This window comes from Melanotaenia boesemani, chromosome 21 (genome assembly GCF_017639745.1).
Source record: "Melanotaenia boesemani isolate fMelBoe1 chromosome 21, fMelBoe1.pri, whole genome shotgun sequence".
Lineage (NCBI taxonomy): Eukaryota > Metazoa > Chordata > Actinopteri > Atheriniformes > Melanotaeniidae > Melanotaenia > Melanotaenia boesemani.
The window spans coordinates 22,903,643-22,918,479 of record NC_055702.1 but is presented as its reverse complement, the minus strand read 5'-3'; the positions used below and the strand labels follow the sequence as shown (position 1 = coordinate 22,918,479).

Sequence of the window (14,837 nt, the reverse complement as noted above, 5' to 3'; positions counted from 1 at the left end):
ATTCAGTGTGTTTTAATGACTCACCAGAAAGACTTGGAAGTGTTGTAATGTTGTGGTTATGGACTGGGACTGGGTTGGTGTTCGTGAGGAGAGACTTCTGGTCTGACTGAGCTGAACAGTCCTGAGGAAGGGAAAGTGAGCAAGACACAGAAAGCAGAGCAGCGGGACAGATGGAGGATGTTGGTGAAGCCAGGTTGAGCTGCATAAGGCCCTTTTTCCGCCTCAGCTGGCGGGTCAGGCCTCGTGAAGGGGATGTCACCTCGTCCTTCTCATGATGTGCTTTGTTTGTCTGGGGAACCAAACCAGAGGTAATCCAGAAGTCCAGGATACTGGAGTTTAATGCCTTGCTGTCCAGCAACTAGAGCCAGAAGAACAAGAAAATTTTTAAGCTAATTCCAAGAAATAAGACGAGCAGAAAAAAGGTGTTGGCATGTTTGGGTGCTCCTACAGATGTTGGGCTGTCTTGCACCAAGCCAGAGGAATCTTGCATGGACAGGAAGGAGGGCCTAGAGATTTCTGATTGGTCAAGGTAGACATCCATCTCCACAGAGTGGCACACCGGAGAGGGAGGGACTGACACATCTGAAGATACCTGGTTTACAGCCACACATAATAATACATCAACCTGCCAAACTTATTCACAATGAACAAGTTCCGGTCAGGTCAAGTAGTTAAATATCCAAATTTGAAAAATTGTCAATAAAGTTTTGCTGATTTACCTGGTTAAGAGCTCTTGTAAATAAGAAACAGAGGAAACACTGGAGAGGAAAGACCAGTAAGGCAATGACCATCCCCATGGCAACCGTCTCCATATTAACCAGCAGATGGGCAGACACAGGTCGTCTTGTGTAAAATGGACACGGATCAGTTTCATCCATTTAGTCCTTCAGAATCAACTGATTGGCTGGTTTCTATCTGGACAATCTTACATTTTGCTTCCTACAGTGACTAAAAGAAACAACACACTTTTTAATCATATTTTAAGATTCAAGCTAACTTTCTCACCTCTGACCTTCAGGGCCAACGGCTCCGTACCACAAAGCCCCCAGTGCCAGGTAGAGGTGCAGCATGAGAATACTGCAGGTGACCCTCTGACCTCTGGTGAAACAGCTGTGAGTGGGCCGTTCCCACAGTGACAGCCACAAGTGGCGCTCCACCATCCCAAATACCAACTGGGAGGTAAAGACTCGTCGAAACTGAGTCAGCTCCTCTGGACCTACGGAGAATGTAGAGACTGAAAAGTGTTTCAATTCCAAAAATAGAGCTCTAACCAAGGCTTGTATTTGCCTCTTTGGGTCTGTCAGGTAGTTCTTTGCATTAGTCCTGAGCCCTAATTTCTCTATATTTTCCTTTTAAGGAGCCATACTAAAAGTGGTCTTGAGTAGGAGTTCTTCATGTTTATGAAGATCTATGAAGTTTTTCTTTGGACTTTGGTAAGTTTTTCCACCTTTTTCAGTTCCGTCTTTATACCAAATATTTCCCATATCTAAACCTGGACAGATGGAGGACAAAATAGAATGGGTCAGGACTGAAAGAGCTCCTAAATAGATTAATAGTATGTAAAAATTGTGTCCTGAAGGATGAGAAAAATCTAGCAAAGACTTGACACAGAACATTTGGCCCTTCAGTTTGTCCACTTGGCAAGTTTGTTGCTACAACTGAAGAAATGGGAGCAAATTGTGTCTTTGCAACAATTACAAGCAACAAATCTCCAGAAAAAACTCTAAAAGACCTTAAAAAAACCTGGAAAACTACTGCTTAAGACTTAAAAGATTTTAGGAAAGTCTGGATCCCTGAAATCAAAAAAATTAAAGAAATGAAGGATGCCTGAGGACCTTTGCAAAGGACTGGATTTCATCATCTAGTCCAGGATCATGTTTGACATTCTAATAAACACACCTTAAAAAAACCAACAAAAAACAAACTATTTAAATACCAAACTATTATAAAATGAGACATTTTGGAACTTGTAAGCCAATGATGATCAGGTTTAGTTTACATGAAGCAAGGACTTCCTTCTCCACTGTGCTGTTTCTTTGATTCTCAACAGAAAGCCAGTCATCCAGCAGGAAGAAGAACATGTGGTCTGTCTGAGGGTCCCACACCACCACATGCTGAACGTACCACGATGGGTCCAAACCTGTATTCACACCAAAGACATGCAGATTAGCGCGTTAAGTAAGAAAATACCTTTAGACTCATCAATTTTATTTTTGAAAACATTGAACTTTTTTGTTTTATTGGAATGCAGTTACAAAAAAAGTCTGATATGCGTTTATTCCTATATTTCTGATAATTATTGAAAATGTATTGTTATTGCATTACCAGCACGTGTAATATCAATATTACAAAGACATTTTACATTAAATAAATGTGATTTAAGGGGCTGCATTCAGTAAAGATGAGGGTCTGCTTTTGTACATGTACTATAATTAACTAGCATGCATTGCTAGTACTGGTTTCGACTCCCTTAATTTCCCCTGCGGATGTGCTGCACATCCATGATGAGAATCTTGCTTTTCACTACATCCCAAAGCTGCTCTACTGGACTGAGATCTGGTGACTGTGGAGGCCGTTGGAAGTCCAGTGAACTCATTGTCATGTTCAAGCAGGTGGAGATGATCTGAGCTTTGTGACATGGTGCATTATCCTGCTGGAAGTAGCATCAGAAGATGCAACACTGTGGTCATAAAGGGATGGACATGGTCAGCAACATTACTGTGGTAGGCTGTGGTGGTTAAACCAGGCCACGTTGGTGCTAAGGGACCCTCCCAACACCATTTAACCACCACCAGCCTCAACTGTTTATACAAGGCAGGATGAATCCATGCTTTCATGATGTTTCCACCAAAATCTGAGCCTATCATCTGAATGTGGAGCTGAAATGGAGACTCATCGGATCAAGCAACATTGTTTCCTCTTCTGTTGTCCAGTGTTGGTGAGTGTGTGTGAATTGTAGCCTCAGTTTCCTGTTTTTAGCTGACAGGAGGCACCTGGTGTGGTCTTCTGCTGCTGTAGACCATCTGCTTCAAGGTCGGGCATGTTGTGTGTTCAGAGATGCTGTTCTGCAGACCTTGGTTGTCTGCCCAGTCTCCTCTGAGTGGATCAGCAGTTTTCTAAAATACCCAGACCACCCCATCTGCTACCAACAACCATGAAACATTTACCGTCTCTTAAATCCTCTTTCTTCCTCATTCTGATGCTCAGTTTGAACTTCAACAAGTTGTCTTCACCATGTCTACATGACTAAATGTACTGAGTTGCTGTTATGTGATTGACTGATTAGCTATTTGTGTTAACCAGCAATTGAACATGTGGCCCTAATAAAGTAAAAGTTAAAGACAGTGAGTAGCAGCATTCAGTGAGTTTGCATGTCAGATATTTTCCTTCTATCATGAAGCCCTATAAATATGTCCACTTCATCCACAAACCTTTTTGGTAACTTGATTTAATATTGATTTATTTATAGTTCCTCTACTTTTTTTATTTTTCTCCATTTTGTTGTTACCAAATACCTGTGTTATCATGCCAGATGCGAATTTTCCAAATTTCTCCCAGGTTTTCATCTGTCTCCACCTCAAACTGGTCCAGGCTGCCGCGCTGAAAAGCTCCATCCCTCTGCAGATGGCGAGAGCCGCTCTTGTTGACGCCATGCAAACTGATGCCAACATGCGCTGTGGTGCCTGATGAAATGAAGTGTAGTATAAATCATTTCCATAATAAATAACCTGAGGCTTAATAAGGCCACACATGACATTAAACTAAATTCTTATACTTTTGGCCATTTTTACAATAAGATGTCATTGCTGACCTGCCCCTGGCCACCAGCCAGTCTTCACCAGCACTCTGTAGTGGTAAAGTCCTGGTCGGCCACACAGAGGGACTTGGTTCAGTCTAAGGCTGTCTAAGTGGTCCAGTTTGTGTGCAATGAGCCCCACTAGCAGATGAAGCAGAACCAGGACAGCACAGACAATACCCGCCACCATGTTCCGCACAAGCCCTACGGACTGCAAACATAAGGCATGCAAAGAGGAAGAAGAGGAGGAGCATGTTGATGACTAATCATATCCAAATCTTTAGTAAAGTTGTGTTTTCACATACCGGTGGAAGCAGAACTACAGCCCCAGGATGAAGAAACAAACTGGCCCCAAACATGGTGAGATGCTGGGTGAGACAGTGAGCCGTGTGCAGTGTACTGCCCTCCAGTGAGCGAAGACCCTCACTGCTCCAACGCTTTTCTTTCACACTGTAGTACTGGCACAGAGAGCTGAACACACACACTGACATGATGACAGGTCCGCCGTCGGCCAGAGAAGAGGTCAGGTTGACAGAGAGCGACTTATCTCTTCCATCCAACCTGTTACGGTGGAAAATTAGTCATGTTACGCACATCTTTCTTCATGAAAGTCCGCAATCGAAGCAGTAAGTTAAAAACGAAGTTTCATGACTTACAGCGGAGACAGAAAGATGGTTTTCTCAGAGGACGTGGTGGGAGCAGAGAGAGTGAGAGCCCACTCTCTCACAAGGGAATCCAGGGATGCATTAGTCCCGGGCACTGCAGAGATCACTTCTGTTTTGACATGCCCCAGACTCACTGGAGTAGCTCCTAGAGATTTATAATTCAGTTTGAAAATTGCTTTTTTAATCCATAATTGATGTGGCAACTGAAGATACACAGTAAAGATAATTAATTATTATGCAGAAGCTGCATGGCTCACTTTTAGTGTTCAGTAAAAGACCTTTGACATTATGGAATGTCATAGGAAAGCAACAATTTTTGACTTAAGTCATGAAAAAGCATTCATATTTCAAAGCTAACAATCATTGCAATGACCTAAATCTAGACTGAACAGGAGTATTGAAACACGATAAAATATTTCTAAACTGTATTTATATCACATTTACAAAGTAAGAAGTACTAAGATTAATGGTTATAATTATCAATTAAAGATGAAGATTATGGGTAACTGAATATTTTTGGCCTTTTTGCCGCTTCATCAGGGGGAAATTTCCACTGTGATTGGCTGCTTTAGTTTATCATTCACTGGAAAAAATAGAAATATTATGATGGTTCAATCCAAAGCCAAGGACAAATTCTGCATCCACAGCTGAGAACGTGGAAGCTACTTTACAAAGCTTAATTGTGGCCTTACACTCATTGTTTGGCTGTTAAACACTCATTTTTACATATACATGCTCCTGATTCTCACAGCAGGTTTTCTGACCAAAGCTAGCAGTAAAAGCTACAAAACCCTTTATAGAGTTAATATGCTCATTTTGACATTAAACAACAAATGGAAAAGGTTAGCAGTTAGCTTCTGAACTAGCTGTTCACAATCACAGCTCTACTTGTATTAGGTGAACAATAGTAGTAAAACCTCCTCTACAGTATACTATTGCAAAGAAATGACAGAAATGTTAACATAATGAACTTAATCAGGTCAGTTATGAGCCAGATATCACCTTCAGGAGCCAATAGAAACCCAAAACAACAACAAAAAAAAGGAAAAGTAAATACTGCATTTGGATGAACATTTGGAGACTAAATTATAAAGTAAAATGAAGCTGTGTTACATTATAATTTAAACCAAAAGCAACCGATTGCTAACAGCTTTTTTCCTGACAAGCGAGTGGTTTGTTAAGGCTTGTACATATTTGGCAAGAACAAAGAAATTTGTTCTCTCTTCCAGGGCTGCAAGAAAAAAAAATGATGTTATCTTTATAAAGCCCATAAAAACTTGAGAAAGGGGCTGAGAATAATGGTGATATTTAGTTTTGTGAGCAGTCAAGCGTGGTGCCACTCTAGCAGGTCTACAGTAAGCTGAGGGTAGCTGCAGAGTTGTGTGATAACATTTCTCGAGCTATTTGTAACCCTGTGTTGCAACCCACTGTACCTGGAGCCAGGCTGAAGTTGAAGGAGATGTATAAGCCTGCATTTTTATCCCGGCCATCCACAGCTTTCACTGCAAAGTTTAGCTGTCCATCATCAGGGAGAGTTACAGTAAGACATGTCTCATTCCCATCTTCATTTATGCTCCCATTTCCATTTCCATCACCTTGTGCTGCAGGGTACTTGTTGGGGAGGGTGACCCTTATGGCTTGTTCAGGATTCAAGTCCTGGATGGGTATGGGTTGACCTTGAGGGGTTGTGATCTTCATGGAAAGCACAGAGGTGGAAATAGGAGGGTTGGCGGCAGTCAGCAAAGGATTAGAATCCAGTGCTCCATCTATACCAAACAACACCTGCACCACCTCTGACCTCTGACTCTTCAGGTGAGTACTAAGGGAGCGGGGAATAAGGAACTGACAAGGATGAAAACTATTAGATTCCTCAGCTGATGATGACTGCATAGGGGTAATCTGACGTCCGTTAAACTGGTTTGACTGGTCAGTGCAGAGGAGGTCCGCTGGGTCTCCAAAGAAGCCAGCTGTCCTGATATACTTGGTGGAGAGCAAAAGGGGTGCTTCTCCCTGGACATGTGAATGCATCAAAATACGCATCAGTGCTCCAGCATGGCTTAGTGCTGATAGGGCAATTCTTGATGCTGCCTGCAGAGTGCCTCTGTAGGCTGGGTGAGGGCTAGAACCATTGCCTGACCCAGATATAACAGCCAAGGAGCTACCTGGTGAAACAAAGAACAGCAGGTAAAGTTCACAATCAGTACAAATAGTTTCATGTTACATGGTCTCATGTTGCAGCTGACCAGCACCTATAACACTGAGGATGTTTTTTCCTGTGTCAACAGTTGGTGAATCAGTAGGGCTAATTTTTTGCTTCATCACATGGATCATTTTTCCAATAAACTCCAGAACTCTTTTCTGACATCTCGCACTTAACAGCTCATGAGAAACAGCCTGAAATACAAAGGAAAGGTACAGTAAATATAGGAAATTGGAGAAAATCTATAGATTAAATGGGAATTTTATTTTGACATATGTATAAATACTCTCATCAGCCACTTTATCAGGTCCACCCATTCAATTGTTTGTTAACAAAAATATTTAATCAGCCAATCACATGGCAGTAACTCAATGCATCTAGACATGTAGGCATGGTCAAGACTACTTGATGAAGCATCAGAATAAGGAAGAAATGGAATTTAAGAGACTTTGACTTTAAATTTAGAAAGAGGGTTGTTGGTCTGAGTATTGCAGAAACTGCTGAGGATCTACTGGGATTTACAGACTCAACCATCTTTAGAGTTTACGGTCTGAAGAAGAGAAAATATCCAGTGGGCAGCAGCTGTCTGGACCAAAATTCCTTGTGGATGTCAGAAGTCAAAGGACAATGGGCAGACTGGTTCAATATAATAGAAAGGCAACAGGAAAACAAATAAGCACTGCTTCCAACCAAGGTATGAAGAATACACAACATGTCCAGATGGGCTACAGCAGCAGAAGAAGACACCAGGTGCAACGCCTGTCAACAGGAAATGGAGGTTCACTAAAATTAGAAAACATACGATTGGAAAACATGTTGCCTGGTCTGATGAGTCTCCATTTCAGCTCCGCATTCAGATGGTAGGCTCAGAATTTAGTGGAAACATCATGGAAGCATGGATCCATCCTGCCTTGTATCAACAGGTGACCACAGTGTAGCATCTTCTGATGTTACGTCCAGCAGGATAATGCACCATGTCACAAAGCTCAGATCATCTCCAACTGCTTTCTTGAAGGTGATAATGAGTTCACTGGACTCCAATGGCCTCCACAGTCACCAGATCTCCATCCAATAGAGCAGTGTTGGGATGTGGTGGAACGGGAGATTCTCATCATGAATGTGCAGCAACTGTGTGATGAAGAACTAAAGCAGTTCTGAAGGCAATAGGGTCCAGTCTGGTACCAGCAAGGTGGACCTGATAAAGTGGCAGGTGAGTGTTTATGCACATTCTCCATTCTAGGTTGAAGCTGTTAAAGCAGATAAAACTGAGACCAATGTTTGGCTACTCATTTATCTATTTTAATCATTGCAGTAAAGACGAAAATCAAGACGAGAAAGATTTACAACAGAGTGTCTCAGTGCTGAGCTGAGCTGGTCAACATCCTGCAAGGTGGACACAGGAAGAGAGGTGAGAGCCTGGGTAACATTTTCCCGGATCTCCCTCCTATCTGCAAGTTCCTCAGTAGTCCCTCCAATCTCCATCTGTTGATGATGGTGAAAGTGTTATGTAATGTTAAATAGATCAAAATTATTTTTGTGGTATATAAATCAGACACGTTACCTGATTGAGCTTGCTGGTGAGAGCAATGGAGTAAGGAATGATCTCCTGAGGGTTGCCATGTTGGACTAGAGCCCAGAGTTCTGTCTGGCTCTTGTTTTTGAGCCACTGAATGGGAACTTTGTCACTTGCAGGATTTATAACTGTCAATGTTCTGAGGAATGAAGGGATCAGGACTGTGTTTAAATTCCTGAAACCTGGACATAGATATTGTACCAGACAGGATTTGCCTTCAAATGTTCTTTAAACCCTTGATGATGAGTTGTAGCTTATGAAGCCCATAACAACATAAAATATCAGTTTTATTTCCACTCCAGTTACCTTAAATCTACTCTTTTTATTACCTGTTCAGAGCAGTGACCATTGCTCCCAGATGGTCCTCTACCAGCACACTAACTGTGATGACCGACATGTTTTTTTGATGCCCAGGACTTCCCACTGGGACCAGGCTGCTGAAAGTTGAGCGAGTACCCCTAGGGGGATAAAATGAGAGATTTTGTTTATATATGATTAATAAGTCTGATTTTCATGGGAAACTATTGTATAACTCATTAATCAGTGTCATGATATGTTGTAAAAATGTAGTATGGTTGTAGGATGAGGACTCTATTCACCTGTAGAGAGTGAGCACAGGGCACATGATGCCAATGTGCTGGCATGATGCCACCTGGAAGGTATAGAGCAGCTGAGAAGCCCCGCTTTCATCATTTTTCCATCCTGCCAAAATTTATTAGATGCAATCAAATATGGTACAGCAGAAGTTTTATATCCACCGATAAGCCTTTACATTATGATGATTGACAGGTGAAGTAAAAACACTGATTAGATCATTACAGTGGCACTTGGCTGTAAGTGGGAAATGTGAGGCTCCCAGTGTCCTTGACGTTAATGTAATTAAAGCAGAAATAAATGACAAATTTAACTATTTTACCAACTTTGACAGGATCATAGCATCTCCAGAACTTTAGATCCTGTAGGATATCCTAAGTCTGCAGTGGACAAAACCTTCCGACAGTGGCCCAAGGAAGGAAAACCAGTAGCCATAAAGAATGGCATGGCTCAGTCATGCACGTATAGGAAATCTGAACCAATAGAAGAGGTAGTGTAGCATAAATTGCTGAAAATATGCATCATGTGTCGAGTATGGGGCTGTACAGTTGTAGACTGGTCAGGACCTGCATCCACTGCCAGAAGCTGGACCACAGTAGAAAAAGGGGACCTAATCTAATAAACCATATTTTCTCATTCAAGCATTGTTGGAATATATTGGATGAGACCCAATCTCAATAACTAGAACCTGCTGCCAGGGCTGGACTGGCCATAGGGCATACCGGGCACTTTCCCTGTGGGCCGATGGTGATTATGGGCCTGGCCGGCGGATTATTATTTATTTTTTTTTATTTTATTTTATTTTATTTCATTTTTTTTGGAAGTGGGGAAGAGTTCCTACACATCTTACTAATGTTATTAGTATTGGTGCACAAAACTAATAGATCGATCATCAGCCCATTAGCCATGATTGATTCTGGGCTGGACCAATCACAGCCGAGGGCCGCCCACCCGTTTGGGCCGCTGCAGTCAATCAATCATACACGGTCACGAAGAGAGGTTCACAAGATGGAGAACGCCAAAAAACGGAAAGGAGGGGCAGAAAAAATTCGGGAGAAAAAGAGACAAGCGCTTCAGGCAGATGCTGCCAAATGTACTAAGATTACAGAAATGTTTGCTGGTGGCCGGCGAGGAGTTCCGTCTTCAGCATCCAGATCCAAAGCAGTCCCGGGCGATGATGGTGGAAGTGGCCGGCAGGTGGCTGAGGGGAAGGGAGGGCAGGACGGGAGACCGGCGACGCCGGCGACTGGCCGTGCAAGTGGAGAGAAAACTGCACTTCAGGTAAGAAATAAACTGTACCTGGTCAGTTTAGATAAAGTTTATTTGGTGTTTGGCATATTTTCTTTGTGCTCGCTTACTCTTGAGCTACTAGTTACAAGCAGGCTAAAGCTAATTCTACATGCTAGCTAGTGGGCTTTTCTACCGGTGTGCAGTTTTTTGGTCGATGCTATACTTATTGTGATTTTAATGCTTTAGTAATTTTATCCATTAGGTAGCTAGGTATAGTCTTAAATAGATAAATATTTCAGTGTTTTACTTATTGGCATATAAACACACACTTTTTAGAAAATTTACTAAGAAAGATAAAGCTCAACAGAGCACAAATGTTGACCTAGTAAATGATGAGGATATATTCATCATACTTTCTCTGCACTGGCAGATACAATTTGAATTGAATTAAATTAACATTGCCAGGAGATGTAAAGCTGCAAAAAACATGAAAGTCGCTTTGGGTTTAAAGTTACTATTTTAAAGTATTTGTCTTTATTCTTGATATGCTGTGTTTTAATCTTTTTTAATTACTAACAACGCCATTCATTATCACACTTGTATGTTTCTGTTCAATTTAAAATGTTTTTTTTAATGAAATATTTTAGAAGGCCTTAATTTATCTGGTAAAATGTGGCCTTGAGATTGTAATCATGATATGAGGATCATGTAGATTTAACAAGAGATAATAGCATCAGTCATTGCATAATTTCTTTACTTGGTTTATGTAGTTTTTCATCAAATAATAACTTGGCCATAATATTACTGATTATTTAATGCAGGTTTTTGTGACTTAGTTATCTGGCAACAGAATAACATAATCTTAACAAATTATGTCAATATTTCTATGTTACACCAGGTTGATTCACCATCACCAGTTGAGCTGTGTGTGAGAGAGACAGAGGAGCAGGAGAGAGAGACAGAGGAGCAGGAGAGAGAGACAGAGGAGCAGGAGAGAGAGACAGAGGAGCAGGAGAGAGAGACAGAGGAGCAGGAGAGAGAGACTGAGGAGCAGGAGAGAGAGACTGAGGAGCAGGAGAGAGAGACAGAGGAGCAGGAGAGAGAGACAGAGGAGCAGGAGAGAGAGACTGAGGAGCAGGAGAGAGAGACAGAGGAGCAGGAGAGAGAGACTGAGGAGCAGGAGAGAGAGACTGAGGAGCAGGAGAGAGAGACAGAGGAGCAGGAGAGAGAGACTGAGGAGCAGGAGAGAGAGACAGAGGAGCAGGAGAGAGAGACAGAGGAGCAGGAGAGAGAGACTGAGGAGCAGGAGAGAGAGACAGAGGAGCAGGAGAGAGAGACTGAGGAGCAGAGACAGAGCCAAGGCATAGACTACTTTGCTCGGCCTGAGCCTGCTATGTTACAGGCATTCTTAGATCACCACCCACAGCAGGATACCAGCAGTGCAGTTTTGATGAGGGTGTTCACCTGTAAAGATGGCACCAGCAGGAAGTGGCTCACTTATTGCAAAGAACGCCATTTATTGTTCTGCTTTGTGTGTCTGGCATTCGCAAAGCGGACTGATACCAGCACATTTATTACAGGCATGAGTGATTGGCGACATGTACATGTGCGCACAGAGGAGCATGAAAAGAGCGCTGCACACCAGACATGTGTTGAAGCTTTTTTCTTAAGGAGCTCAAAAAGCAACATCAGCAGCTTGTTCTCTGGTAATCAGATGTCAGCTCATAGGGAACAAGTCAAAAAGAGACGCCAAGTTTTGGATCGAGTAGTGAATGTGGTCAAAGTACTTGGGAAGAGGGGGCTGAGCTATAGGCAGGTGGAGAATGAGGCCGCATACACCTTGGATGACGATAGCATTGACCATGGTAACTTTTTGGAACTGATTAGAGAACATCTAAATAACTGTATTGAAAAAAGCAGGAAGTTGCATCAGTCCAGTGGATCAAGAGGTAGAGGGTCTCTCATCACCCTACTCTCCAAAACAACCGTTGACTCGGTGATTGACACACTCGGGCACCTCATCCAAGAGAGAATTGCCAGTGACGTCCAGAAAGCTGGAATGTTTTCTGTTCAGTTAGACACAACTCAGGACATAACAGGCTATGATCAGTGTTCAGTTATCCTCAGGTATGTCACTGAGGCTGTGCAAGAGAGGCTTGTTGCTATAGTGAGGTGCGAAGCTGCAACAGGGCAGAACTTTGTGAACTTGCTCTCAGGAGTTTTGCAGCATCTGAATGTGGACAAAACCATGTGCATCGGTAATGCAACAGATGGGGCATCAAATATGCAGGGCCAATATAAAGGCTTTTCAGCACTGATGACCTCGCAGGGTCCAACTCATGTGCATGTGTGGTGCTATGCACATGTACTTAATCTTGTGCTTGCTGACACGACACAAAGTGTCATTGAAAGTGGAACACTTTTCAGTCTGGTTAATGACATCGCTGTGTTCATCAAAGAGTCCTATCAGAGGATTAATCTGTGGGAGAAACAAACCCCAGAAGAGAGGAGACACAGACGTCTGAGTCCAATAGGTGAGACTAGGTGGTGAACCAAGCATGATGCTCTCCAAAAAATCTTTGGACATTTTGGAAAACCGGAAAATGGCCTCTTCATTGATGCAGTGCTTACACTGGAGGCCATTGAAAAACGGGAAAAAGAAAAACCAGCTGTTCGTGCCAAAGCACGGGGCTATAAGGAGTGTCTCTTGAAATATGAAACTGTTTTAACAGCACAGATTTTCCTTCGAGTGTTTGAGCAAACAACCCCACTGTCCAAGTACCTCCAGTCGATGGCAATGGACATCCTCTCAGCCCATCGTATGGTGACTGCCACACAAGAGAGCCTCAAAAGCATCTCTCGGAATTTCACAATTGTGAAGACAGCTGCAGACACATTTGTGAAATGGACAAATGAGCAACTGGAGGAGAGAGAAGACAATACTGAGATGGAAGTGGAAGCTGCACTACCCGAGAAGAGAGCAAAGAAGAGAAAAAGCAGGGCTGGAGAGATGGCTGATGATGAGGTACCCATTAATGCTGACAAAGCATATGAGGTGAAAGTGCACAATACCATTCTGGACACAGCCATTGAGGCAATCCACAGAAGATTTGTCACACATGGTTCTCTTCTTGCTGATTTGGCATGGCTAGATCCCAGAAAGTTTGATCAGGTCAGAACTGCTTCTCTCCCTAGTAATGCACTTCAAAACCTCAGCACATGTCTCCTCAAATTTGATAGCAGGGCAACTGTAAATAACCTCCAGTCAGAACTGAAAAGTTTTGCTGGACAGTGGGACAGGCTTAAGGCATCTCATGTGGATGAGTACAAGACCAGAACAGCAGAGGATGGATCTGCAGAATGGGAACAAGAAAGTGAGATTGTGACCAAAAGCTGTGATTCGTGCAAAAATTGCCCACTGTGCTGCTATCAACTTCTCAGACGGTTCAACATGCTCTCAGATGTTTATCGTCTCCTTGGGCTTGCATACAAGTACCTGCTGACCCTCTCTCTGACTCAGGTAGCCTGTGAAAGAACATTCTCAACACTCAAATTTATTAAAAGCAGACTCAGAAGCAGCCTGTCCGCGAACAGGCTACAGATGTTTATGCTCATGGCCACTGAAAAGGACATTCTCATGTCATTGGACTCCGACATGGTCATTGATCGGGTAGCTGAGAAGAGTGAGCTGTTGAGAAAGTTGCTTTTGTAGCTTGATGAGGGAAAAAAAATGATCAAAACACTCATTATAAGGTATCAGATATTAGATTAAACTTTACTGCCATTGCATAAACATATACTGTATAAACATTGGTTGTTTCTCCAGCCTTAACCTGTCACTGTTTTATAGGATGCTGTCACTCATTTTTGGAAGCCTGCTGTGGTTTCCTCAAAGTAAGTACTGCATAGAATTGGTGATTCAACTAATTTTCTAAATACCAGTACTGTGATCACCTGAGTAAGTCCATCAAGTCTTATTCTTTCTCATCTTTCTTTCCCTGTTTTCTTTCACTATTTAAAGGGTTCCATGTTTGAGGAAATATTATGTGCTGCTGACCTGAGTTTTGCTGCTACTGGATGTCAATGCTGACTTTATTAATATGGTTTATTAATATGGTGGGTACATACTGTTTATGAAAACAGTACTCACTTTTAGTAATATCTATCTAATTTTTGCTCTACTGTGTCATATTTTGTCATACTTTTTAGGATCCAAGAATATGTTGTTCATTTGTTCAGGAGATTGAGTACACCATGCATCCTTTTGGTTCTCTCCAAGTACTGTAAGTACTGCATGGAACTGATTATTCAACTATTTCTCTGGAGTACATAGACCAGTACTGTGATCACCTGAGTAAGTCCATCAAGTGTTATTCTTTCTCACCTTTTTCTGTCTGTCTCCTATCACTTTTTGAAGGGTTCCATGTTGGAGGAAATATTCTTTGCTACTCTGCTGTTTGTGTGGAATAAATAATCTCTAAAAATATTGCTAAATCTCTCATTTATTAATAATAATATTCATCAGTAAACATATTCCATTATTCCCTTGTCTTAATTTTGGCTATGCCATTATATCTTGTTTAGATCAAGCAGCCTTTTTGTTTCTACTAAGTAGAATAACTGTCCGAGAGAATGGTGTGGTTTTAAATTTATTAGGCTTAATTGTTTTTCCATCAATACCTGGTGGGCTGGTCTGGGCTCAATATGTCCGGGCCGATTTTTTGTCCCAGTCCAGCCCTGCCTGCTGCTACTGTCCAGTTTGTGGCCAGATACCGCAAC

General features: G+C 42.2%; 1 protein-coding gene and 1 long non-coding RNA gene across 4 annotated transcripts in view; one reads left to right on the top strand and one right to left on the bottom strand.

The window, feature by feature from the left end:
- Positions 1 to 14,837, bottom strand: part of pkd1b (polycystic kidney disease 1b) — a 50,316-nt gene that overhangs the window by 16,097 nt on the left and 19,382 nt on the right. The window contains exons 14-28 of the mRNA XM_041974889.1: positions 8,834 to 8,936; positions 8,564 to 8,692; positions 8,223 to 8,373; positions 8,006 to 8,143; positions 6,711 to 6,855; positions 5,895 to 6,623; positions 4,453 to 4,606; positions 4,102 to 4,267; positions 3,812 to 4,007; positions 3,516 to 3,683; positions 2,000 to 2,140; positions 1,006 to 1,216; positions 720 to 843; positions 449 to 592; positions 25 to 358 (exon numbers count right to left, since the gene is read on the bottom strand). Of these exons, the coding sequence (XP_041830823.1) occupies positions 25 to 358; positions 449 to 592; positions 720 to 843; positions 1,006 to 1,216; positions 2,000 to 2,140; positions 3,516 to 3,683; positions 3,812 to 4,007; positions 4,102 to 4,267; positions 4,453 to 4,606; positions 5,895 to 6,623; positions 6,711 to 6,855; positions 8,006 to 8,143; positions 8,223 to 8,373; positions 8,564 to 8,692; positions 8,834 to 8,936 (3,033 nt within the window). The remainder of the gene's footprint in view (positions 1 to 24; positions 359 to 448; positions 593 to 719; positions 844 to 1,005; positions 1,217 to 1,999; positions 2,141 to 3,515; positions 3,684 to 3,811; positions 4,008 to 4,101; positions 4,268 to 4,452; positions 4,607 to 5,894; positions 6,624 to 6,710; positions 6,856 to 8,005; positions 8,144 to 8,222; positions 8,374 to 8,563; positions 8,693 to 8,833; positions 8,937 to 14,837) is intronic.
- On the top strand, positions 10,062 to 14,544 carry LOC121633068. 3 transcript variants are annotated; one of them, XR_006008997.1, is made up of 5 exons: positions 10,951 to 10,986; positions 13,743 to 13,748; positions 13,812 to 13,952; positions 14,080 to 14,174; positions 14,268 to 14,544. It is a non-coding gene; the product is annotated as an uncharacterized LOC121633068 (long non-coding RNA). The 3 variants fall into 3 exon arrangements; XR_006008998.1 differs by lacking the exons at positions 10,951 to 10,986; positions 13,743 to 13,748 and adding an exon at positions 10,062 to 10,109 and having other exon boundaries at positions 13,909 to 13,952; XR_006008999.1 differs by lacking the exon at positions 10,951 to 10,986 and having other exon boundaries at positions 13,203 to 13,811; positions 13,909 to 13,952.